Below are 18,814 nucleotides of genomic sequence, written 5' to 3'. Positions count from 1 at the left end.
TGTGGCCGGGTTAATGTGTAAAGCGTTTTCCTCTCATAAATAGGGGATTTGGCGGCTCGGTTAACGAACATTTGACCAGTCATGTTAATGGACTGTGCGCACATTTGTACAGCAGAGGACAAGACACTGTCTTGTCTGTACTGTGGTTGTGACAGGTTGAGGAACTCCCTTACCAACTTGTCACGACTCGCCAACTTGTCATAACTGGAAGTTGTCAGCGAGGAAGCTCTAGGCAATAAAGTTGGTATCACTGAAGTTGGGAATCATACCATTGCCCGCTGTACAGTTGGCACCCATGTGTCACAAACTCCAAGATGTGCACACACCAACCTGTCCTCTTTATAAATTACGTCTGAATTTGGCCGTTTACCCGTATGGCCGAAAATGGACGTAATTTGAAAATGAAAAATTAATTGAAAATAAATTTCGTATTTTTTCTTTTCAAAGCAGCAAGTTAACGGTCCCCCTGGTAGGCTAGGAGGGAAAGAAATTCTTCTAAGGTTTCAAAACATCACGAAAACCATCAATTGAAAGTTTCCTCTCCTAACCTAACCGAGTAAGCCGGAGGACTCAAACAGAAAACGGGAGAGTACGTCACTTTCGTGAGCCGATTTCATTTCAAATTTTTGGCCATAGCGCGCATACGAGCGAAAAGCAACGTTATTTTAAGAGGACGGGTCGCGCACACACCAAGACTGTTGACCATAGGAATACCTGGTGAGTGTTGCTGCTCTCTGCTAGTCTTGGAACGTTGAGTGTGTCTTGGCGTGTTTCCCTCATTCATGATTGTGGTTTTAATGTTTAAAATTACTGGAGAGTAATATTGTATAGTGACTGTTTAATTCTTCGGTGTTTGATCTGTCACTCCGCAAAATGCAATTACTTATCCTAACCAGACACGTACGAACCCATACAACCCACCAAACCTATCGAGGCAGAGGCATATAATACGTAGCCCGTCTTCTCGAGTTGTCACAGTCACTAAACTGATGTACTAAATTGCCCAAACCTAACATAACCGAGAGCTCGCGAAAAGAAAACGGGACATCGCGTCAGTTTTGCGAGCCTCTATGATTTATAGTACACCATATTTTGACGTTGGGGATTTCTAAGTTGCTGGCTATGAGGGCGCTTTAGTATTTGATGCATAAATTGACGTTAAGACGTTACATAATACAACATGCGCATTGATGTTATAACGTAACAATGGGCAGTGACGTCAATGGTCTATAACACGCAATACTTAATATTCTGGGGAGACGAAACTGCCTGTTCTTAATTGGAGGTGACGTAGCGTATCTTTGGTCACTACAACTAGGTGGTGGTAGTCAGGACTAGGTGCAGTTTGAGTACATCACTGTATTGTCCCAGTTAGCCAGATACCTCCTCATAGGATGTCCTGATGTCCCTTTTACTTCACTCGCTCCTCGGTCAAATCCTTTGACACGTGATCTGTGACGCCGCTCGTCTTCTGTTGTTCACCAAGCGCCATCTGGGATGATGCAGAGTGAACCACAACAACCTGATTTATGAGACAATACTGAGGCAATGCAATGGGATCGAACTCTTGTCACATCATGTTGTGTACGCATTATGAATATTTTGGAATTCTTGACTTTGTACCACAGGCGGTGCTATATACCCTCAGGCTTAGTGCATGCATACATGCGTTGTGTTAAGGTTGTCCAACCACTTGGCCTGGGCAATAGAGCTCCCGTTTCGCTTTTGCCAGTCGGCGTTCAATCTTTGCCCGTCTTGAGTGATTGGGCACTATTCCTTGCCTCTATCCCAAATCCTTATCCTCGTATCCCTTTTAATTGCTATATGGTTGTCACGGCTAAGTGTTTTCTACTGATAATTACCGAAGTGCTGTATTAAGGTGGCCTTGTGTTCATTAATGTCTTGCTAGACCCAGTTACAGCCCCGCTTCTGTGCCAGGTAAGTACACTACGGGCTCACCATAGCCCGCGCTACTTGCCCCGCTCCTGTGCCAGGTAAGTACACTACGGGCTCACCATAACCCGTGCTACTTGCCCCGCTCCTGTGCCAGGTAAGTCCACTACGGGCTCATCATAGCCCGTGCTACTTGCACCGCTCCTGTGCCAGGTAAGTCCACTACGGGCTCACCATAGCCCGTGCTACTTGCAACTTTTCGTTCCTATAAGGTGAACCTAAAACCATGTCTTGCTATGGTGACAGGTGGCTGGTGATGTCGACGGCTGTAGCTGTCAGCGGCGGGGGCCAGCAAGCGCCTTCCCCCACCCTCATCATTGTCCTGACCCTCATGCACCTGTTCTACTGTCAGCACGCGTCAGCTAAACGCTTAGGAGGCAATGATGGTAAGTACCATGCTTGCCCGTCTTCTCAATGGGTTCCAACCATCCTGATATAGCACAGATGTATTCCTCAGACGTCAACGCTCCAGATATAGCACAGACGTATTCCTCAAACGTCAACGCCCCAGATATAGCACAGGCGTATTCCTCAGACGTCAACGCTCCAGATATAGCACAGACGTATTCCTCAGACGTCAACGCCCCAGATATAGCACAGACGTATTCCTCAGACGTCAACGCCCCAGATATAGCACAGACGTATTCCTCAGACGTCAACGCTCCAGATATAGCTCAGACGTCAACGCTCCAGATATAGCACAGACGTATTCCTCAGACGTCAACGCTCCAGATATAGCTCAGACGTCAAGGCCCCAGATATAGCTCAGACGTCAACGGTACCAGGTTGCAAGTAAGGGTGTATAGTTTAACACCACCAACAAAGCCATTAGTCAAAGAATCAGTCGTGTCTGTGGTCCCTGACACTGTCTGTGTCAGCCTCTGTGGCAGCAAATCTTACCTGTACAATACCGAGACAATACTGAAGTGTATTTTTGAAATGTGTTGAATTTGTAGTGTTGCCCCTACAGTCATACATTTGTAGTGTTCCCACCACGTATACTACCCACTTACTAGAAGTGTCCTCGCTGAAGTGTTTCAAGCCTAGGTTACACATGTATGTGGGTGAATTTGGGTAGATATAAATAGCTGCTTCACATGGACCAATGGGAGCTGCCTCGCGTGGACCAATAGGAGCTGTTTTTCATGGACCAATGGGAGCTGTTTTTCATGGACCAATGGGAGCTGCTTTTCATGGACCAATGGGAGCTGCTTTTCACGGATCAATGGGAGCTGCTTTTCATGGACCAATGGGCCTTCTGCAGTTTTCTTTATTCGTAAATGGTACATTTCTGAAGCCCAAGCGACTACCAATATGTAGGTCAAGATTGACATTGAGAGCTTTAAGTCCACTTCTTCAGGGATCAGAGTGTTTTTTCCTAATTTTCAACTTTATTTCGTTGTGCTCGCCTTCACTCGCTCGCGCTCCTTTGCTTTCTTTTACTCTCTCAATCTCATTTTTGTTTGTTTATACTGATGGGTAGAAGTAGACGGCTTGTGTTAGCAGGCTCAGAACTTTCCACTCCCACAGCCAATGTATGTATAGCACGTGTGTGTGTGTATGTATATATATATATATATATATATATATATATATATATATATATATATATATATATATATATATATATATATATATATATATATATTAATATAATATAATATAATAATATGCGAACAAGCTTGAATGATCCTCAAGCCAATATGCAACTGAAAACTCCATATCCCAGAAGGATTCGAACCCAGACAGCCAGGAGCACTATGCACCTAGGCGTACCTGTTACTTTAACCACTCGACCACCATGACTGTACAAAAGTCATTACTGGCTGGTTGTCTGGGTTCGAATCCTTCTGGGGATGTGAAGTTTTCAGCTGCATATTGGCTTGGGGACCATGACATGAGGCAGGATGCAGCACATATAAGCTGTCTAACTCCCTGCTACCTATCTACTGCATAGTGAACACAGGCATGAGGTGAAAGAAAATTCTACCAAATGGCTTCCGCTTTAATTACGGCTTTAAGTCGAAGACATTTATTGCTAGTCTACGGAGCCCACTACCACCTGCTCTCTCTCTCTCTCTCTCTCTCTCTCTCTCTCTCTCTCTCTCTCTCTCTCTCTCTCTCTCTCTCTCTCTCTCGCTCTCTCTCTCTCGCTCTCTCTCTCTCGCTCTCTCTCTCTCGCTCTCTCTCTCGCTCTCTCTCTCGCTCTCTCTCTCGCTCTCTCTCTCTCGCTCTCTCTCTCTCGCTCTCTCTCTCTCGCTCTCTCTCTCGCTCTCTCTCTCGCTCTCTCTCTCGCTCTCTCTCTCGCTCTCTTTCTCGCTCTCTCTCTCGCTCTCTTTCTCGCTCTCTCTCTCGCTCTCTCTCTCGCTCTCTCTCTCGCTCTCTCTCTCGCTCTCTCTCTCGCTCTCGCTCTCTCTCTCGCTCTCGCTCTCTCTCTCGCTCTCGCTCTCTCTCTCTCTCTCGCTCTCTCTCTCGCTCTCTCTCTCGCTCTCTCTCGCTCTCGCTCTCTCGCTCTCTCGCTCTCTCTCGCTCTCTCTCGCTCTCTCTCGCTCTCTCTCGCTCTCTCTCGCTCTCTCTCTCTCTCTCTCGCTCTCTCTCGCTCTCTCTCGCTCTCTCTCGCTCTCTCTCGCTCTCTCTCTCTCTCTCTCCAATGAGGTGGTAGAGGTACTTGGTTGATTCTACTTGGAATTAAAGTAGACAATATAAATCTAATTACTATTCTAATGTACAAACCGCCACATGCAACAGTTGAGGATTTCACTGAACAGATTGACTAAATAGAGAATATCCTTGATAACCTAGCAAACCCAGTACCAGATATTATCTACCCAGTTTAAAATGAAGAATAGTAAACAATAACATTATAGCAGGAAATCAACCTGGAAATAACCAACCACAGGTCAGAGAACTACTGAGATTGTGACAAATTCTCGCTCAGTCAGCAGATTACAGAACCAACTAGGAACGAAAACACACTGGACCTGATATTTATTAACAATGATGAGCTAATGAGAGACATTACAATCTCGGACCAGGTTCTTGTCACCAGGCTCTTGTGTCACCTGGCTCTTGTGTCACCAGGCTCTTGGTCGTAGTGCTTCCTGTCGGTGGGAGGAGCGGCGGAGGTATTGATCTTGTGGGATAATAATGTGAGGGGTGGTGTCCTCACCACAGTACCTCAGAGTCACAAGGGAAGCAGAAAAGCAATTTGAAAATTACAAGCAGCCAAAGCAAGGACTCAACCCAAGTACTTTCACAGCCTTATCAGGAGGTAAATACATATTGGAACAAGTGAGGAAACCGAGCATAGAATAGGACACATTCACCGAGAACAACAGAAGTGTGTGAAGTACTCGGTAGAAGGTTTCAAGTGTAACGCCATTAGAAGAGGAAACAAGGGTGATATGATTGCCACGTACAAAATACTCTAGGATAGAGGCAGAGTAGACAAGGACAGACTGTTCAGCATGGATATTACACGGACGAGGGTACATAGATGGAAACCTAAGTACCTAAATGAGTCACAGAATAAATCCACAAGGGCCGTGGTAAGGGTTCGAACCTACGTCCGAAAGGATCCCAGACGCTGCCTTAATCGACTGAGCTACATGGTAAAAGAATTGCAACCGGGATTTCAACTGACCTCACACGGATCCTGCAGTCTCTCCGAGACAAACCAGGGTTGTACATAATTCTCCCCATGCACCCGAGCTATGTCAATAAGCTATTCTACCTCTCTGCCCTTCATCACGCTATTGTGATTTGTGTGTAATGAAGTAAGGGCGGAGAGGTAAAATAGCTTATTGACAGCCCGGGAGCATGGGGGGAATTGTGTAAAACCCTGGTTTGTGTCTCGGAGAGGCTGCAGGATCCGTGTGAGGTCAGTTGAAATCCCGGTTGCAATTCTTTTACCATGTCGTAGCTCAGTCGATTATGGCGCGTCTGGGATCCTCTCGGACGTAGGTTCGAACCCTCGTCACGGCCCTTGTGGATTTGTTAATTTGATGCGAAAGGGAAGGCGTCGTGGCCTCCATCATGCCCTCACGAAGGCACGAAAGGGAAGGCGTCGTGGCCTCCATCATGCCCTCACGAAGGCACGAAAGGGAAGGCGTCGTGGCCTCCATCATGCCCTCACGAAGGCACGAAAGGGAAGGCGTCGTGGCCTCCATCATGCCCTCGCGAAGGCACGAAAGGGAAGGCGTCGTGGCCTCCATCATGCCCTCACGAAGGTACGAAAGGGAAGGCGTCGTGGCCTCCATCATGCCCTCACGAAGGCACGAAAGTGAAGGCGTCGTGGCCTCCATCACGGCCTCACGAAAACACGAAAGGGAAGGTGTCGTGGCCTCCATCACGCCCTCACGAAAACACGAAAGGGAAGGCGTCGTGGCCTCCATCACGCCCTCACGAAGGCACGAAAAGAAAGGCGTGGAGGCCTCGTCGGAGCACAAAAGGAAGGAGCAAGTCAGTTCAAGGATGGCAGGAAGTGACGCTACGAGAGAGAGAGAGAGAATACCTGTGAAGTAAATGTTGACTGAGGAAGTTGGTTGGCCCGAGTTATGAGTCGCTGTTGCCAGGCGGCGCGTGCCACGTGAATATGGCACCAGCTACATTATCATCCCATTCACCTGGTCACGGGTCTCGAACCCTGGACCCCACGCGTGTGACGCCGTAGGGGGTCCGACACCCATACAGCCCAGGTGAATGGAATGTCATCCACACGGAAATGTGGATGACAAGTCTACATTATTATTGTTTGTAAGGGAAGGAATTTAACTTAACATCTTGGCAAAAGGAAAGGAGATGATGGGAGTTACGGTGGAAGATAAACAGACGAACAGGAAGTATCAAAGGGTTAAAAGAATGGGGAATAAGAAATAATGAAGAATAAGGAGGATGGACATGATTGGGAGCAAGATGGTAAAGCAACATGAAGTGTAAAGGTAAATAAAGTGATCAGGGTGAAAGTGACGATAAACACAAGAACAACATTGTTCCAAGGGAGAGGATATCATTGTTCCAAGGGAGGAGGTTATCATTGTTCCAAGGGGGAGGATGTCATTGTTCCAAGGGAGGAGGTTATCATTGTTCCAAGGGAGGAGGTTATCATTGTTCCAAAGGGGAGGATGTCATTGTTCCAAGGGGGAGGATGTCATTGTTCCGAGAGGATATCATTGTTCCAAGGGAGGAGGTTATCATTGTTCCAAGGGAGAGGATGTCATTGTTCCAAGGGAGGAGGTTATCATTGTTCCAAGGGGTAGAATGTCATTGTTCCAAGGGGGAGGATGTCATCGTTCCAAGGGGGAGGATGTCAGTTCCAATGGGGAGGATATCATTGTTCCAAGAGGGAGGAAGGGAATTATCAGGGGGAAAACACCAAGCCATTACGACTATATAGCACTGGGAAGGGGTTAGGATAAGGATTAGGGATGGGACTGGGGGAAAGGAATGGTGCCCAAGCACTTGGATGGTCGGGGATTGAACGCAGACCAGCATAAGGATCAGTGTTCCCAGAGGAGGATCTCCCAGTGGGCCCCGAGCCGGCCTGGAGGAGCCCCACGCCCCATTAAAGGAGCCGAGGACGCTGCCCTCGACTATGAATAATGCAGGTGCTGGTGTAGGTATGACGCCAGCCTCCTTCCGTCTCCCGCCCAAGACATAAGAGTGATAACTTGACGGTGAGAGGTGGAGGGTCCTTGGCGACCGGCGGGGCTTGGCAAGGTATATGAAATTATATATACATCTTTCAAAATGTAACCAAATCTTATAAGATGTAAGAGGTTCTCTGGGAAGATGGATATAAGCGGTTTTTGCCACTGACTGTGGGCTGCAGGAGCCCCTGGAACTTGCAAAGTTGGAAGTTAGTGAGAACCGGGGTCCTCAAAGTTCTCAAAACCCAGGACAGTTCACGCGATATACTCTCCTTAGTTCTTCCTCCGTGTCTCTGGGATTTGCTGGCAGCTAAAGGGGAGTGTATCACTGCAGAAGGCCTCTTTATGGCGCTGTCTCCTTTTAATATGCAAGGCTTCTTGGGCCAATTGCCGCTCAAGACTCCTGTAGCGAGAATGGATTATTGTCTGGGAGCGCAACTCCCTGGCTTCCAGTGGGATGTGTTAGTCCCCTTACCTTGCGTATCTATATTTTGTGTATTCTCTTTGTGCTGTATGTGTAAAAGTCTATGACAATTTTCGCATAATTTTCACCCTTATTTGGGGAAGTATCTCTCGTTCTTTTCCCAATTCTTATAACCCTGATTTTGTCTAGATTTTGGCCAGTTATTCCCCAGGCCATCCCTGGAGCTTGTCCAGGTGTTGCCTCTCACTTCACTCCTCTCTATTGACTCTTCTCTGTAGTTTTGTATTGGCACCGCTCCTGTGCCAGGTAAGTTCACTACGGGCTCACCATAGCCCGTGCTACTTGGAACTTGTTCAGAGTAGCTGAATCTATAAGAACAACAACAGTTTTGTATAGTACACATTGATGCCAACACTGGAGGTGAGGTCGTTGACCTATATTGCGATCATTATAGTCACTGGTGGTTCATCTCTCGTCTTAACTCTTGTTTCATCCCGACCATTTAACCCGGCTGGTTGTCCTGCTTGTACACGAGTCTCTTGTATAGTCTTCCGGGATTGGTGCGTTATTTTGATAATTGCTTGGATAGTAGTCTCGTGTGTGGCACTGTGACAACTGCCTTTTGACAAACTTGCAAAACTATCAACCCATCCGTCGCTCTCCTTTACAGAGCCTCGATAAGTTAATCAAGTATGACTAAGCCAGTATGAATATATAGCACTTGGAACGGATAGGAGCTGGGATAGAGGGACGATACCCAACCACTTACACCACTGAGGATCGAACTGCTGCAAGCAAGGGCATCACTACTGAGCAGTCCAAGGAAGTAAATTATCAGGAGAAAGCGCCAAGCCATTACGACTATATAGCACTTGGAAGGGGTCAGGATAAGGATTTGTGATGGGACGGGGGTAAGGAATGGTGGCCAACCACTTGCATGGTCGGGGAGTGATAGCAGTCCAAGCTACTGCTTCAGCCTACAGTTTAGACCTATTGTCTTATGTATGAACCTCTGTCCTGCGTGACAGTGAATACCAGCATTATCCTCACTTTAATAAGACTATCAAAATCCTCAGATTAGGCAAAATTTATAATTAATTTTGTCAATAAAGATGTTAATAATAATAATATAGCCCAAGCTAGACCAATACACGAGGTGTATGTCAGCCGCCACTTCATCACCGTCCCAGAAATATAAGGAATCATTTCTCCACAATCTTTCCGCTCCATGTGGGTTCTTCCCCAGTCTTTTGTCTGGCCTGAGGGACTGGTGGCGGCCTCTCCCCTCAACGCTCTTCACACGCCAGAAAAGTCGCCTTTTCCCCAAATGTGAAATAAACAAGAATTTAGTTCAGATATTACGATGCTTGGTATAAGTGAAGAGGGACTTTTATTCCTGAGTACGACGTTGGCTACACATGTATTCATCTAGTTGTACTCACCTAGATGTATGTTTGGGTGCATATAAATAGGAGCTGCCTCGTATGGGCCAGCTTACGGGCAATTCATGCCCGTGCCACCTTTTGGGTGGCTTAATCTTCATCAATCATCAATCTTATGGGCCAGTAGGCCTCGCATAGTTTTTTTATTGAACTGTTCTTATGATGGTGTTTGCATTGTGATATACGGGGACATTGTTTCTATTTACTGTAAATGATACCATATGATGGATGATTACACGTCATTTAAAATCATAATGATCACTCCGATAGGCCTGGGATCAATATAGTACTATTGCATCATTAAAGTAAGCCCTTCTGCTGCTGGTGTGTGCAGCAACAAAATAATGGGAGGAGATGTTGGACATGTTCTTGACATTAGAGGTGGTGAGGGAACAGTTTCCCGGAGCCGCCCTCCCTATAGCGTCTCAACACTTGTTCTGTTATTTGTTAAAACTTGTAATCTTATCCCTTTGTGCTCTTGATTTAAACTTTCTAAAATGTAAGCCTTGGTGCGGCTGAGGCGAGAGTTCAATTAGTATGATAATGTGGTTGTGTATGTGTGCAGTTGGCTTCAGGAAAATCAATGGTAATATTCCTCTAAATTTTTGGGATGTGGGGGGTATTGGCCTTTGGGGCAAGGGGGGTGGGGGCGTGGTAGGCGTGGTGGTGGTCCTGGTGGGCGTTCTGGGATATCCTTGCAGCCCGTGATGGACGCTCCCTGGGGAGCCCTGGGCGTGCAGGCCCCGGCAGCCACCTCTGATTTACAGCCCAAAAAGTTGAAGACAACGGACTGTGTTAATATCCACTACCAGGCCTGCCTCCCCCCCCCTCTCTTCCTCCTCCCGCTCCTTCTCCTTCTTCTTCTCCTCCTTCTGAAGCGAACCAGTTCCAGATGCGAGTCAGTCTAGGAGTGAATGATCGTTTATGGAGTGATGTTCTTGAGAAAGGCACTTCCAGTATTAGACTATGAAAGGTTGAGAGCCTAGTGCTACGGGTGGCAACTACTGGTAGTCCACGGAGTTGGGCCAGGTGCGGAACTTTGAGAATGTTGGTCTTGAACATAACAGCAAGACCATCAACGTCCGGATGGTGTTGCAGGCTCTGATGTTCAGACAATTCCCACCAGACTTGGTCAATACTAGACATAAGCCTTCTTGCCCGGCTCTCCACTTTGTCCAGCAGACTGATGATTGATGGGAGGGAGGGGGGGGGGCAGGCTATCCAGGAAAGTGGTGCATACTCTAGATGGGAGCGAACTGGTGCTCCATATAAGGTCTTGCAGCCCTTGTTGTCAAGGTCGTCAGGGAGCCGGTCGGCCGAGCGGACAGCACACTGGATTTGTGATCCTGTGGTCCCGGGTTCGATCCCGGGCGCCGGCGAGAAACAATGGGCAGAGTTTCTTTCACCCTATGCCCCTGTTACCTAGCAGTAAAATAGGTACCTGGGTGTTAGTCAGCTGTCACGGGCTGCTTCCTGGGGGTGGAGGCCTGGTCGAGGACCGGGCCGCGGGGACACTAAAGCCCCGAAATCATCTTAAGATAACCTCAAGAAGATGGCGAGAGAGGTGCCGTAGGGCGGTCCGTTGTGGTGGTCGTGGCAGGTGGAGAGAGAATAGAAAAATCAATATGCTGAAAATATTGTGGGGGAAGAATATGGAGATAATGGCGGCCAGGTGAGTGTGGGGCTCTGTGGCCGGTGTCTGTGGGGCTCTGTGGCCGGTGTCTGTGGGGCTCTGTGGCCGGTGTCTGTGGGGCTCTGTGGCCGGTGTCTGTGGGGCTCTGTGGCCGGTGTCACCACATCAGCAGCAGCAGTTGCTGTTACAAAAGAACTTAGGATGAGTATAAAAGTAGTAGTTAAAGTATGGTGAAGAGTAAGGCGGCTACGCTGTTCTACGATAACTTAAGAGGAGGAGGCTGCGGTCTTCGGCAGCGTCTTCCCTGGCTTAAGCGAGTCCTAAATCGTCTCTGCTCTCACCACAGTTTTTCCCAACGCAGGCCAGGTGCCGTGGGTGTGGCAGGCCAGGTGCCGTGGGTGTGGCAGGCCAGGTGCCGTGGGTGTGGCAGGCCAGGTGCCGTGGGTGTGGCAGGCCAGGTGCCGTTGGTGTGGCAGGCCAGGTGCCGTAGGTGTGGCAGGCCAGAGGATATATAAGGCTCACCACAGGGACAGGAATCATTATGAGGGGTGAGAGAGAGCTAGCTGTTAGTGGACGGTTGTAGAGCAAGTGTGGGATACCAGGGTCATCCAAGGTCAAGTGGTTGTTACCAAGGTCATCGGAGGTCAGGTCGCAGGTGGTCCCCATGTGTCGTGCCAACTGGTGACTTGGTGAGAGAATAGTCTCTCTGCCTCAGATTGTGAGCGGCTAGACCCAGCCACACAGCCTGGTGCTTAGACGTGTCACAGACTGGTATGGCTTGTTTGGTAGAATTCAAAATAAACCATATGGTATTTAGTTTAGAATGCAGTTAGCTATAAAGATGTGCGTGCTGTATTATTTGTGTCAACTCATTTATCTAAATAATTAAGGATGAGCCAGGTGTGGAATATGTGACACAGTTCAACACCCCTACACACCACTCAAGGTGCCAGGAGCTGTGCCACAAGACTACGGGTGTCATCAGTCACTCAGGAATCTTAAGACATAAACGACTCCAAGCAACTATGGGAATGCCAAATCTTTCCATCGCCAAACTCCGGACATTATAGCAGGAGGTTTGTGTCTTAAGGATTGAATATCCGAGACGAGAAAAGATGGCCCTCTGGTGGATGCTGAGACGACTGCTGTTGTTACATCATGTCTTAGCCAATCAAGAGAGGTGACATTAATTACTCCTGTGGGTAATTTGAGGTTGTGACATTGCCACTGGTGTTGTAGAGGACTGTTGTGGAAGGCTCTACGCCACTCCTACCTCCCTCCCACCCTTCACCTTGCTGTAGAAGGGACGGTGAGGATCTTCAACAAGACAAGTTGTGGTCCACCACACTCCACTTGCTGCTATCTTCATCGATCACCGCTACACCTTCATTCTCTACCCCCCCCCCCCCCCTCCCATCCACCCCATCTTCATCTCATCCCCCCTTCCCCCCCCCCCCACTTGCCTTGACGGTCATTACCAACTGTCCATGGAGTTGTCTTGAAGGTATCTAATGACTAACACACACACACACACACACACACACACACACACACACACACACACACAGTAGAGAGAGGCAGGCAGGCAGAGGTAAAGTGTCCTGTCCTAACCTACCAGAGGACCCAAAACAAAAAACGGGACAGTATGTCACTTTCGCCAGCCGCTTCCATTTTCTAGTATAATTTTTAGTCTTGTGTAACGCCTACGGGCGAAAAGCGACGTTCTTTTGTAGTAGGACAGGTTGTTGTTGTGTTCAAGAGTCGTGTAGGTGGGCAAGTGCGGCCTGGCTTGGGGGGGGGGGGCGGCCTGACTGGGGGGCGGCCTACTCTCTACAAACATTACCATCTCTCACTAACGCGTCTCCTCTCTGCCCAAACCTCACTCACTCCGTACGCTCACACGCAACTCTGTTAATCTCCACTCCAAAATCTCTCTCAGAGGATTTACTGATATCTTGTATGGGCCAATATCGAATACAAAATCATTTTAAGTTTCAAAACATAAACTCGTCTACATGAAGTGCATTTTTCACTTTTTTGTCTTGTTGCTATTGTTAGCAATACATAGGTATCCGGGATTAGGCAATAATTGCGGATTGCATACTGGACGTCAGTAGTTAGCCTGGGTAGGGGAGGACCTCCCTAGGTGCGGGAAGTAGAAGAGTTGGCGACGGGTGAAGGCAACAGGTCAATTAACCGATGCTGCCAATTAGATCATAACAAGTTGTTTTGCTTCAGTTAAACAACCTGTAACGTCACGTCGTCCTTATAGTCCCTCAAAGTATATGGAAATGTTAGGATTTGTCCGTGAAGAGAAGCCATGCAGGTGGGAGTGGAAGCTTTGTGTTGGTGGTAGTAAAGGTGAGAGCTGGTGACGTCTTCACTGGCTGGGACATGTGTCTGTGTACACACACACTGGTACATGTGGCTGTGTACACACACACTGGTACATGTGGCTGTGTACACACACACTGGTACATGTGTCTGTGTACACACACACACTGGTACATGTGTCTGTGTACACACACACACTGGTACATGTGTCTGTGTACACACACACACTGGTACATGTGTCTGTGTACACACACACACTGGTACATGTGTCTGTGTACACACACACACTGGGACATGTGGCTGTGTACATACACACTGTTACATGTGACTGTACACACACACTGGTACATGTGACTGTATACACACACACACTGGGACATGTGGCTGTGTACATACACACACACTGGTACATATGACTGTGTACACACACACACACTGGTACATGTGACTGTGTACACACACTGCTACACGTGGCTGTGTACACACACACACACACTGGTACATGTGACTGTGTACACACACACACTGGTACATGTGGCTGTGTACACACACACACTGGTACATGTGACTGTGTACACACACACACTGGTACATGTGGCTGTGTACACACACACACACACTGGTACATGTGACTGTGTACACACACACACACACACACTGGTACATGTGTCTGTACACAGACAAGTACACAATCGACTTCAGTCTTTTTTTTTTTTTTTTTTTTTTTTTTTTTTGTCATTTTGGTCCAGGACGGACCGAAACGTCGTCGTCGTCCCTTCACCTTCTAGTGTGTGGTCTGGTCAACATTCTTCAGCCACGTTATTGTGACTCATCGCCTTCACGCTGGAGCTCCATACTCCAGAATTGGTCAATAGTTGTCATCTAGGAGTAGTTGTGTAGTGTGCGCGCCTGGGAACACCCAACGCATAGATTCGAACCCTCATAACGGCTCCTACGGCTTTGGTCATAGAAGCACCACTATAGTGTGATCACTCTGTGCTTCACACTCATCGTTCCTGAGGAGCATGAAGCCAAACTAACCTGACCTGCAAGATTGCAGAAGGTAATCTTGCTATATGACTATAGTATATGACATAATGACATACTATGGTATGACATGTCATACTATGGTATATGACATAGACTATAGTAGTGTAAATAATGCAGGGCCAGCGTTTGTCAAACATTTAAGCAACTACTTACCAAAGCTGTACATCTTTCAACAAGATGTACAGAATTCATTCCTTCATTCATCTGTACGTCATGGCGGCTTTGTTTACATTTAATAAACGGCTTCGAAACACCAAAATATTGTGTATAACAATCTTGTGTGAAGTTTTCCAGCTCGTGAACTGTTTATTAAAGGTAAACAAAGCCGCCATGATTGAGGAAAGATGTACAGGTTTCGTAAGGGAGGGGGTGGCTTAAAATGTTTAATAAATGGTGGTCCCCGGTACGGTGGTCAACAGGACTCCCGGTATGGTGGTCCTCGAACGTTCCAGCCTCCCACAAGCTTTTCCGGATTGGATCGATGGTTAGGCTGGACCACTCCCTCTCCTCTTCCTTCCCCCCATCCCTCTCTCCCTCTCTCTCTCTCTCTCTGTCTCTCTGTCTCTCTCTCTCTCTGTCTCTGTCTCTCTGTCTCTCTCTCTCTCTGTCTCTGTCTCTCTGTCTCTCTCTCTGTCTCTGTCTCTCTCTGTCTCTGTCTCTCTCTGTCTCTGTCTCTCTCTCTCTCTCTCTGTCTCTCTGTCTCTCTCTCTCTGTCTCTCTCTCTCTCTCTCTCACACACACACACTCACATACACATATCCTTCACTCGTGGTTCACTCCCTTCCACTTCGCACATAGTCGCTCTCCACGCTTCGTCGCCGCCTTCGTCTGGAGGAGAGTTGGTACACAACAGGAGTCAACAGTGCCAGAGAGGTCCTTTGAGACGGCTTTCGGGGCCCTTCCCACGGGACGGTGTTACCCCCGGGAGGGAGAGGGAAGGGAGGCGTGAGGGGCGTATTTGTGAGAGGAAGAGGGGTGAGGGAGGGGGGGGGGAACTGTATAGTGTGAGGGTGGTTGTTGTCTTTAGATTCAGGTACTCGGAACTAAAAGTTACAAGTAGCACGGGCTATGGTCAGCCCGTTGTGGACTTACCTGGCACACGAGCGGGGCTGTAACTTGTGCAGTGTGAGGGGTATAGGTGGCGTGATATCCCATGTTCCTTGTGTCGCTCTTACACCTCCCACATGAACACTCCTGGTCCCCACATGAACAACTACCTATCGTTTTATTATTTTTGGTCTTTGTTGCCTTATCGGTGCTTGGCTTTAGGCTGTTCTCTCCTGCCTGACCAGGAGTGGACAGGCAGTAGGCCAGCACGGCCTTGTACCTAATCACAGCACAGTAAACTCCAATCAGAATGACCTTCCTAACAGGAAATAATCATTGGTGCATCATACACCAGTGTTATCGTAACCTCTTTCCCCACCCTCCCCCACCAAGGACGCCGTTGCCCACAATTAGTGCTGTTTCGAAAGAAACTTTTGTCACCCAATACACTCCAGAGTCTGACTTTCCCCGCCAATATGGCAAGCTAGATAAAAGAATTGAACCCCTCGTCTGCCTGGATTCTCGTGACACTCTTGGTGATCGGTATGGGGTGCATTATAAACTATCGCTCACAGGATGCAACCCATCCTCCGAATTGACAGTACGATTTAATACTAAGTGTAATAAGTACACTTTCTTACCGTCATAAACAGTGCATAATTGCACTTATGGGGCTGTTACATTTACCCAACTCCCTCCCCCGATTAAATTCTCCTGGTTTTCTGTTAAGACACTCAAAATTTTAGGATGAAGTTTTCAATTTCAATTAGTAATACACAAGTTTTAAATATCAGAAATTTCTTTTTCAGGTTTATTAAACAATATAGATTTTATACAAAATTTTAAAATATCCTGAGTTACTTTACAATTTATTGATATATTTTAGTTTTGTTTTATTAGTTTTATAAAACTGTAATATCAATATAGCTATAGGTTAAGTACTAATTGTAATTAAGAAGCAATAAAATTATTATCTTCAAAAACTAAGACGGTTAGGTGAGGTCGTGGTTTTCTATTCAATTTTTCAGGTAAACTCAAATATTCACAATATATTTGACAGTACGATTTAATACCAAGTGAAAATAAGTACAATTCCTAACTGCTATGAATAGTACATAATTGCACTTATTTGTCTCCTTACATTTACCACCCCATTTTTGGAGGACGGGCTGCAGGATGAGTATGGGGTGCACAGTAAACTAGCGGCCTCCGGCAGCAACAATAATTCACTAAATAAGTTACCATCCTTCGGATTTTTCTCTTGATATTTCGGATAAAAACATTTATTAGTAAGTATTCAATAATATAATGTTTGAAAAGAGTATATTGTCTGTCTGAGTATATCATAACGGGAGCCGCCTCTACTTTAGGCTGTTCCTTCTCCAGTTCACTGCCTAGCATTTACTTGGGTTGGAGTCGACAAGCCATCTGACACAGTTCATGCAGTGGGTCTTAAGTCGGTGTAACATTCTGTAGTTCTCCTCCATCTGAATTATTTGTAGCCTGGTGGACCTGGTGGCTGAGCGGACAAAACACTGGACGCGTGATCCTGTAGTCCCTCCCTCCCTCTGTCTCTATGTGAACGCGCGCGCATGTGCGTGAAGTCTCCATGCCAACGGGTAATAAACTCTGCTCATCCTTTCTAACAGCCTCAGGTCATTAGTTCACGTGACCCTTTCACTGCTGACATCCATCACAGGTGTCATTCCATTACGGCCAAATTGGAAAGGTGTTTTACAATTGTCTCCTACTGTGTCTGTGGAGCAGCAACTTGCAGGGAAGTCTTGTTAGTGATGCCGCTCACATCAACGGCTCTTGTGTTTTCATTTTCTTGTCTATCAGTTCTACATGATAATGTCCACAGTTTTGGGAGCTCTTACTGTGAGGGTCTGGGAGCGTGTGGGTGTTTGTGTCTGAAAAAATTAAAGATAACTGTGAGACATATTTTTGCAGAAAGTGGGAAGGAAGAAGGAAAGGATAAGGAGAGGAAGATGAACATTGAGAAGGATAGGATTGGACGCGGGTTTAAGGGGAAAGGGAAGAAGAATACTTTAGAACTGAAGCGAAGATGATAACGTTTTGTTGGAGGGGAAGTAATAGCCTACAAACGTCAGATAATGGTGGAGAGCAAGAAAGTTGATATGGGTAGAGGTCAGAGCAACGAGAGAGGGAGAGAGGGAGGTAGGTAGGTAGGTGGGTAGGTGGGGAGTTAGTGAGTGAGCAAGTGGGGAGCGGAGGATAAACCAAGAACAAAGTCCATCTAAAAGTCTGCCGGATCTCGTTCGTTGATGATACAATGTTGCAAGTGGTGGATGCACGAGAGTGAAGGCATGCGTGACATAGTTGGGTGAGGGATGGGTGGCGTGTGTCGGGGGACTAAACACTGTCACTAACCTGACCATGGTATGAGAGCTGTCTCTGGGTCTCCGCACACTGAACAACGCTCCACGGATCACTTGGGTGGTAAACGCTTCTATAACAACAAATAACTGACGACAAATACCGCGCAAACATAGAAGCGTTAAAATCATATCAAACGTGAGACTTTAGTGTTCTTTTTTATTACTAAAGATCTAGCAGCAAGTAAATAAAATGAGAATAAAAAAAATAACGGAGATATACGAGTAACACTATTGGCAAGATATTTTATGCTAGTTTTTGAGGCCCAACTAAAGTGTATTTCCCAGATATATTTCAGAGGTATAAAAATATATTTCAAAAGCGAAAATGGGTTTATACAAAAAAAAAAAAACTGAATGACCGACAGGCGCTAGAAAGCATTGACGAAAAAAACTGGAATGAATACTGTCCGTGAACAGGTGTGTAAGTCACAGGCTTACCTCGAGAATGACCTGAAACTGGTACTTGCCGGCGTCTGGTAATGGGACCATTACAGCGAGGATTAGTTGTAGCGAGGCAGCCTGCGTCAGGTGAAGGGGGTTTAAGGGTGATGTTTAACATCATTCCTGACATTGTCACGACAAAATTACATCATTCTGTCTGCAATGTACCTGGGCGGGGTTCTGGGCTTGACTTGCGAGCTTGGTTCTATAATTTGCAAATTTGCACAGAGAAAGGATAGAAGAGCACTTGTTAAATATAAATTTAACATTAACAATTATTGGATTGGAATATTTTGAGTTGTAAACACAGTAGTTAAATGGAACATTTAAAATATAAAGCTGTAATGTGGTGGCGCTCTCTTGACCTGTGTGAGGTGCTCCATCTACACTCATCCTGGCGTCTTTAAATACCACCCCCCCCTCCCCCACACACACACAAA

The 18,814-nt window shown here is 46.8% G+C and overlaps 1 protein-coding gene across 6 annotated transcripts in view; it reads left to right on the top strand.

The window, feature by feature from the left end:
- Window positions 1-18,814, top strand: part of LOC123772038 (suppressor of lurcher protein 1) — a 55,679-nt gene that overhangs the window by 19,114 nt on the left and 17,751 nt on the right. For all 6 annotated transcript variants that reach the window (XM_045764905.2, XM_069324312.1, XM_045764927.2 and 3 more), the window contains exon 2: window positions 2,200-2,339. In XM_045764905.2, the coding sequence (XP_045620861.2) occupies window positions 2,200-2,339 (140 nt within the window). The remainder of the gene's footprint in view (window positions 1-2,199; window positions 2,340-18,814) is intronic.

This window comes from Procambarus clarkii, chromosome 14, assembly GCF_040958095.1.
Source record: "Procambarus clarkii isolate CNS0578487 chromosome 14, FALCON_Pclarkii_2.0, whole genome shotgun sequence".
Taxonomy (NCBI): domain Eukaryota; kingdom Metazoa; phylum Arthropoda; class Malacostraca; order Decapoda; family Cambaridae; genus Procambarus; species Procambarus clarkii.
The sequence above is the reverse complement of the archived record's forward strand: the minus strand, read 5'-3'. Positions and strand labels throughout refer to the sequence as shown.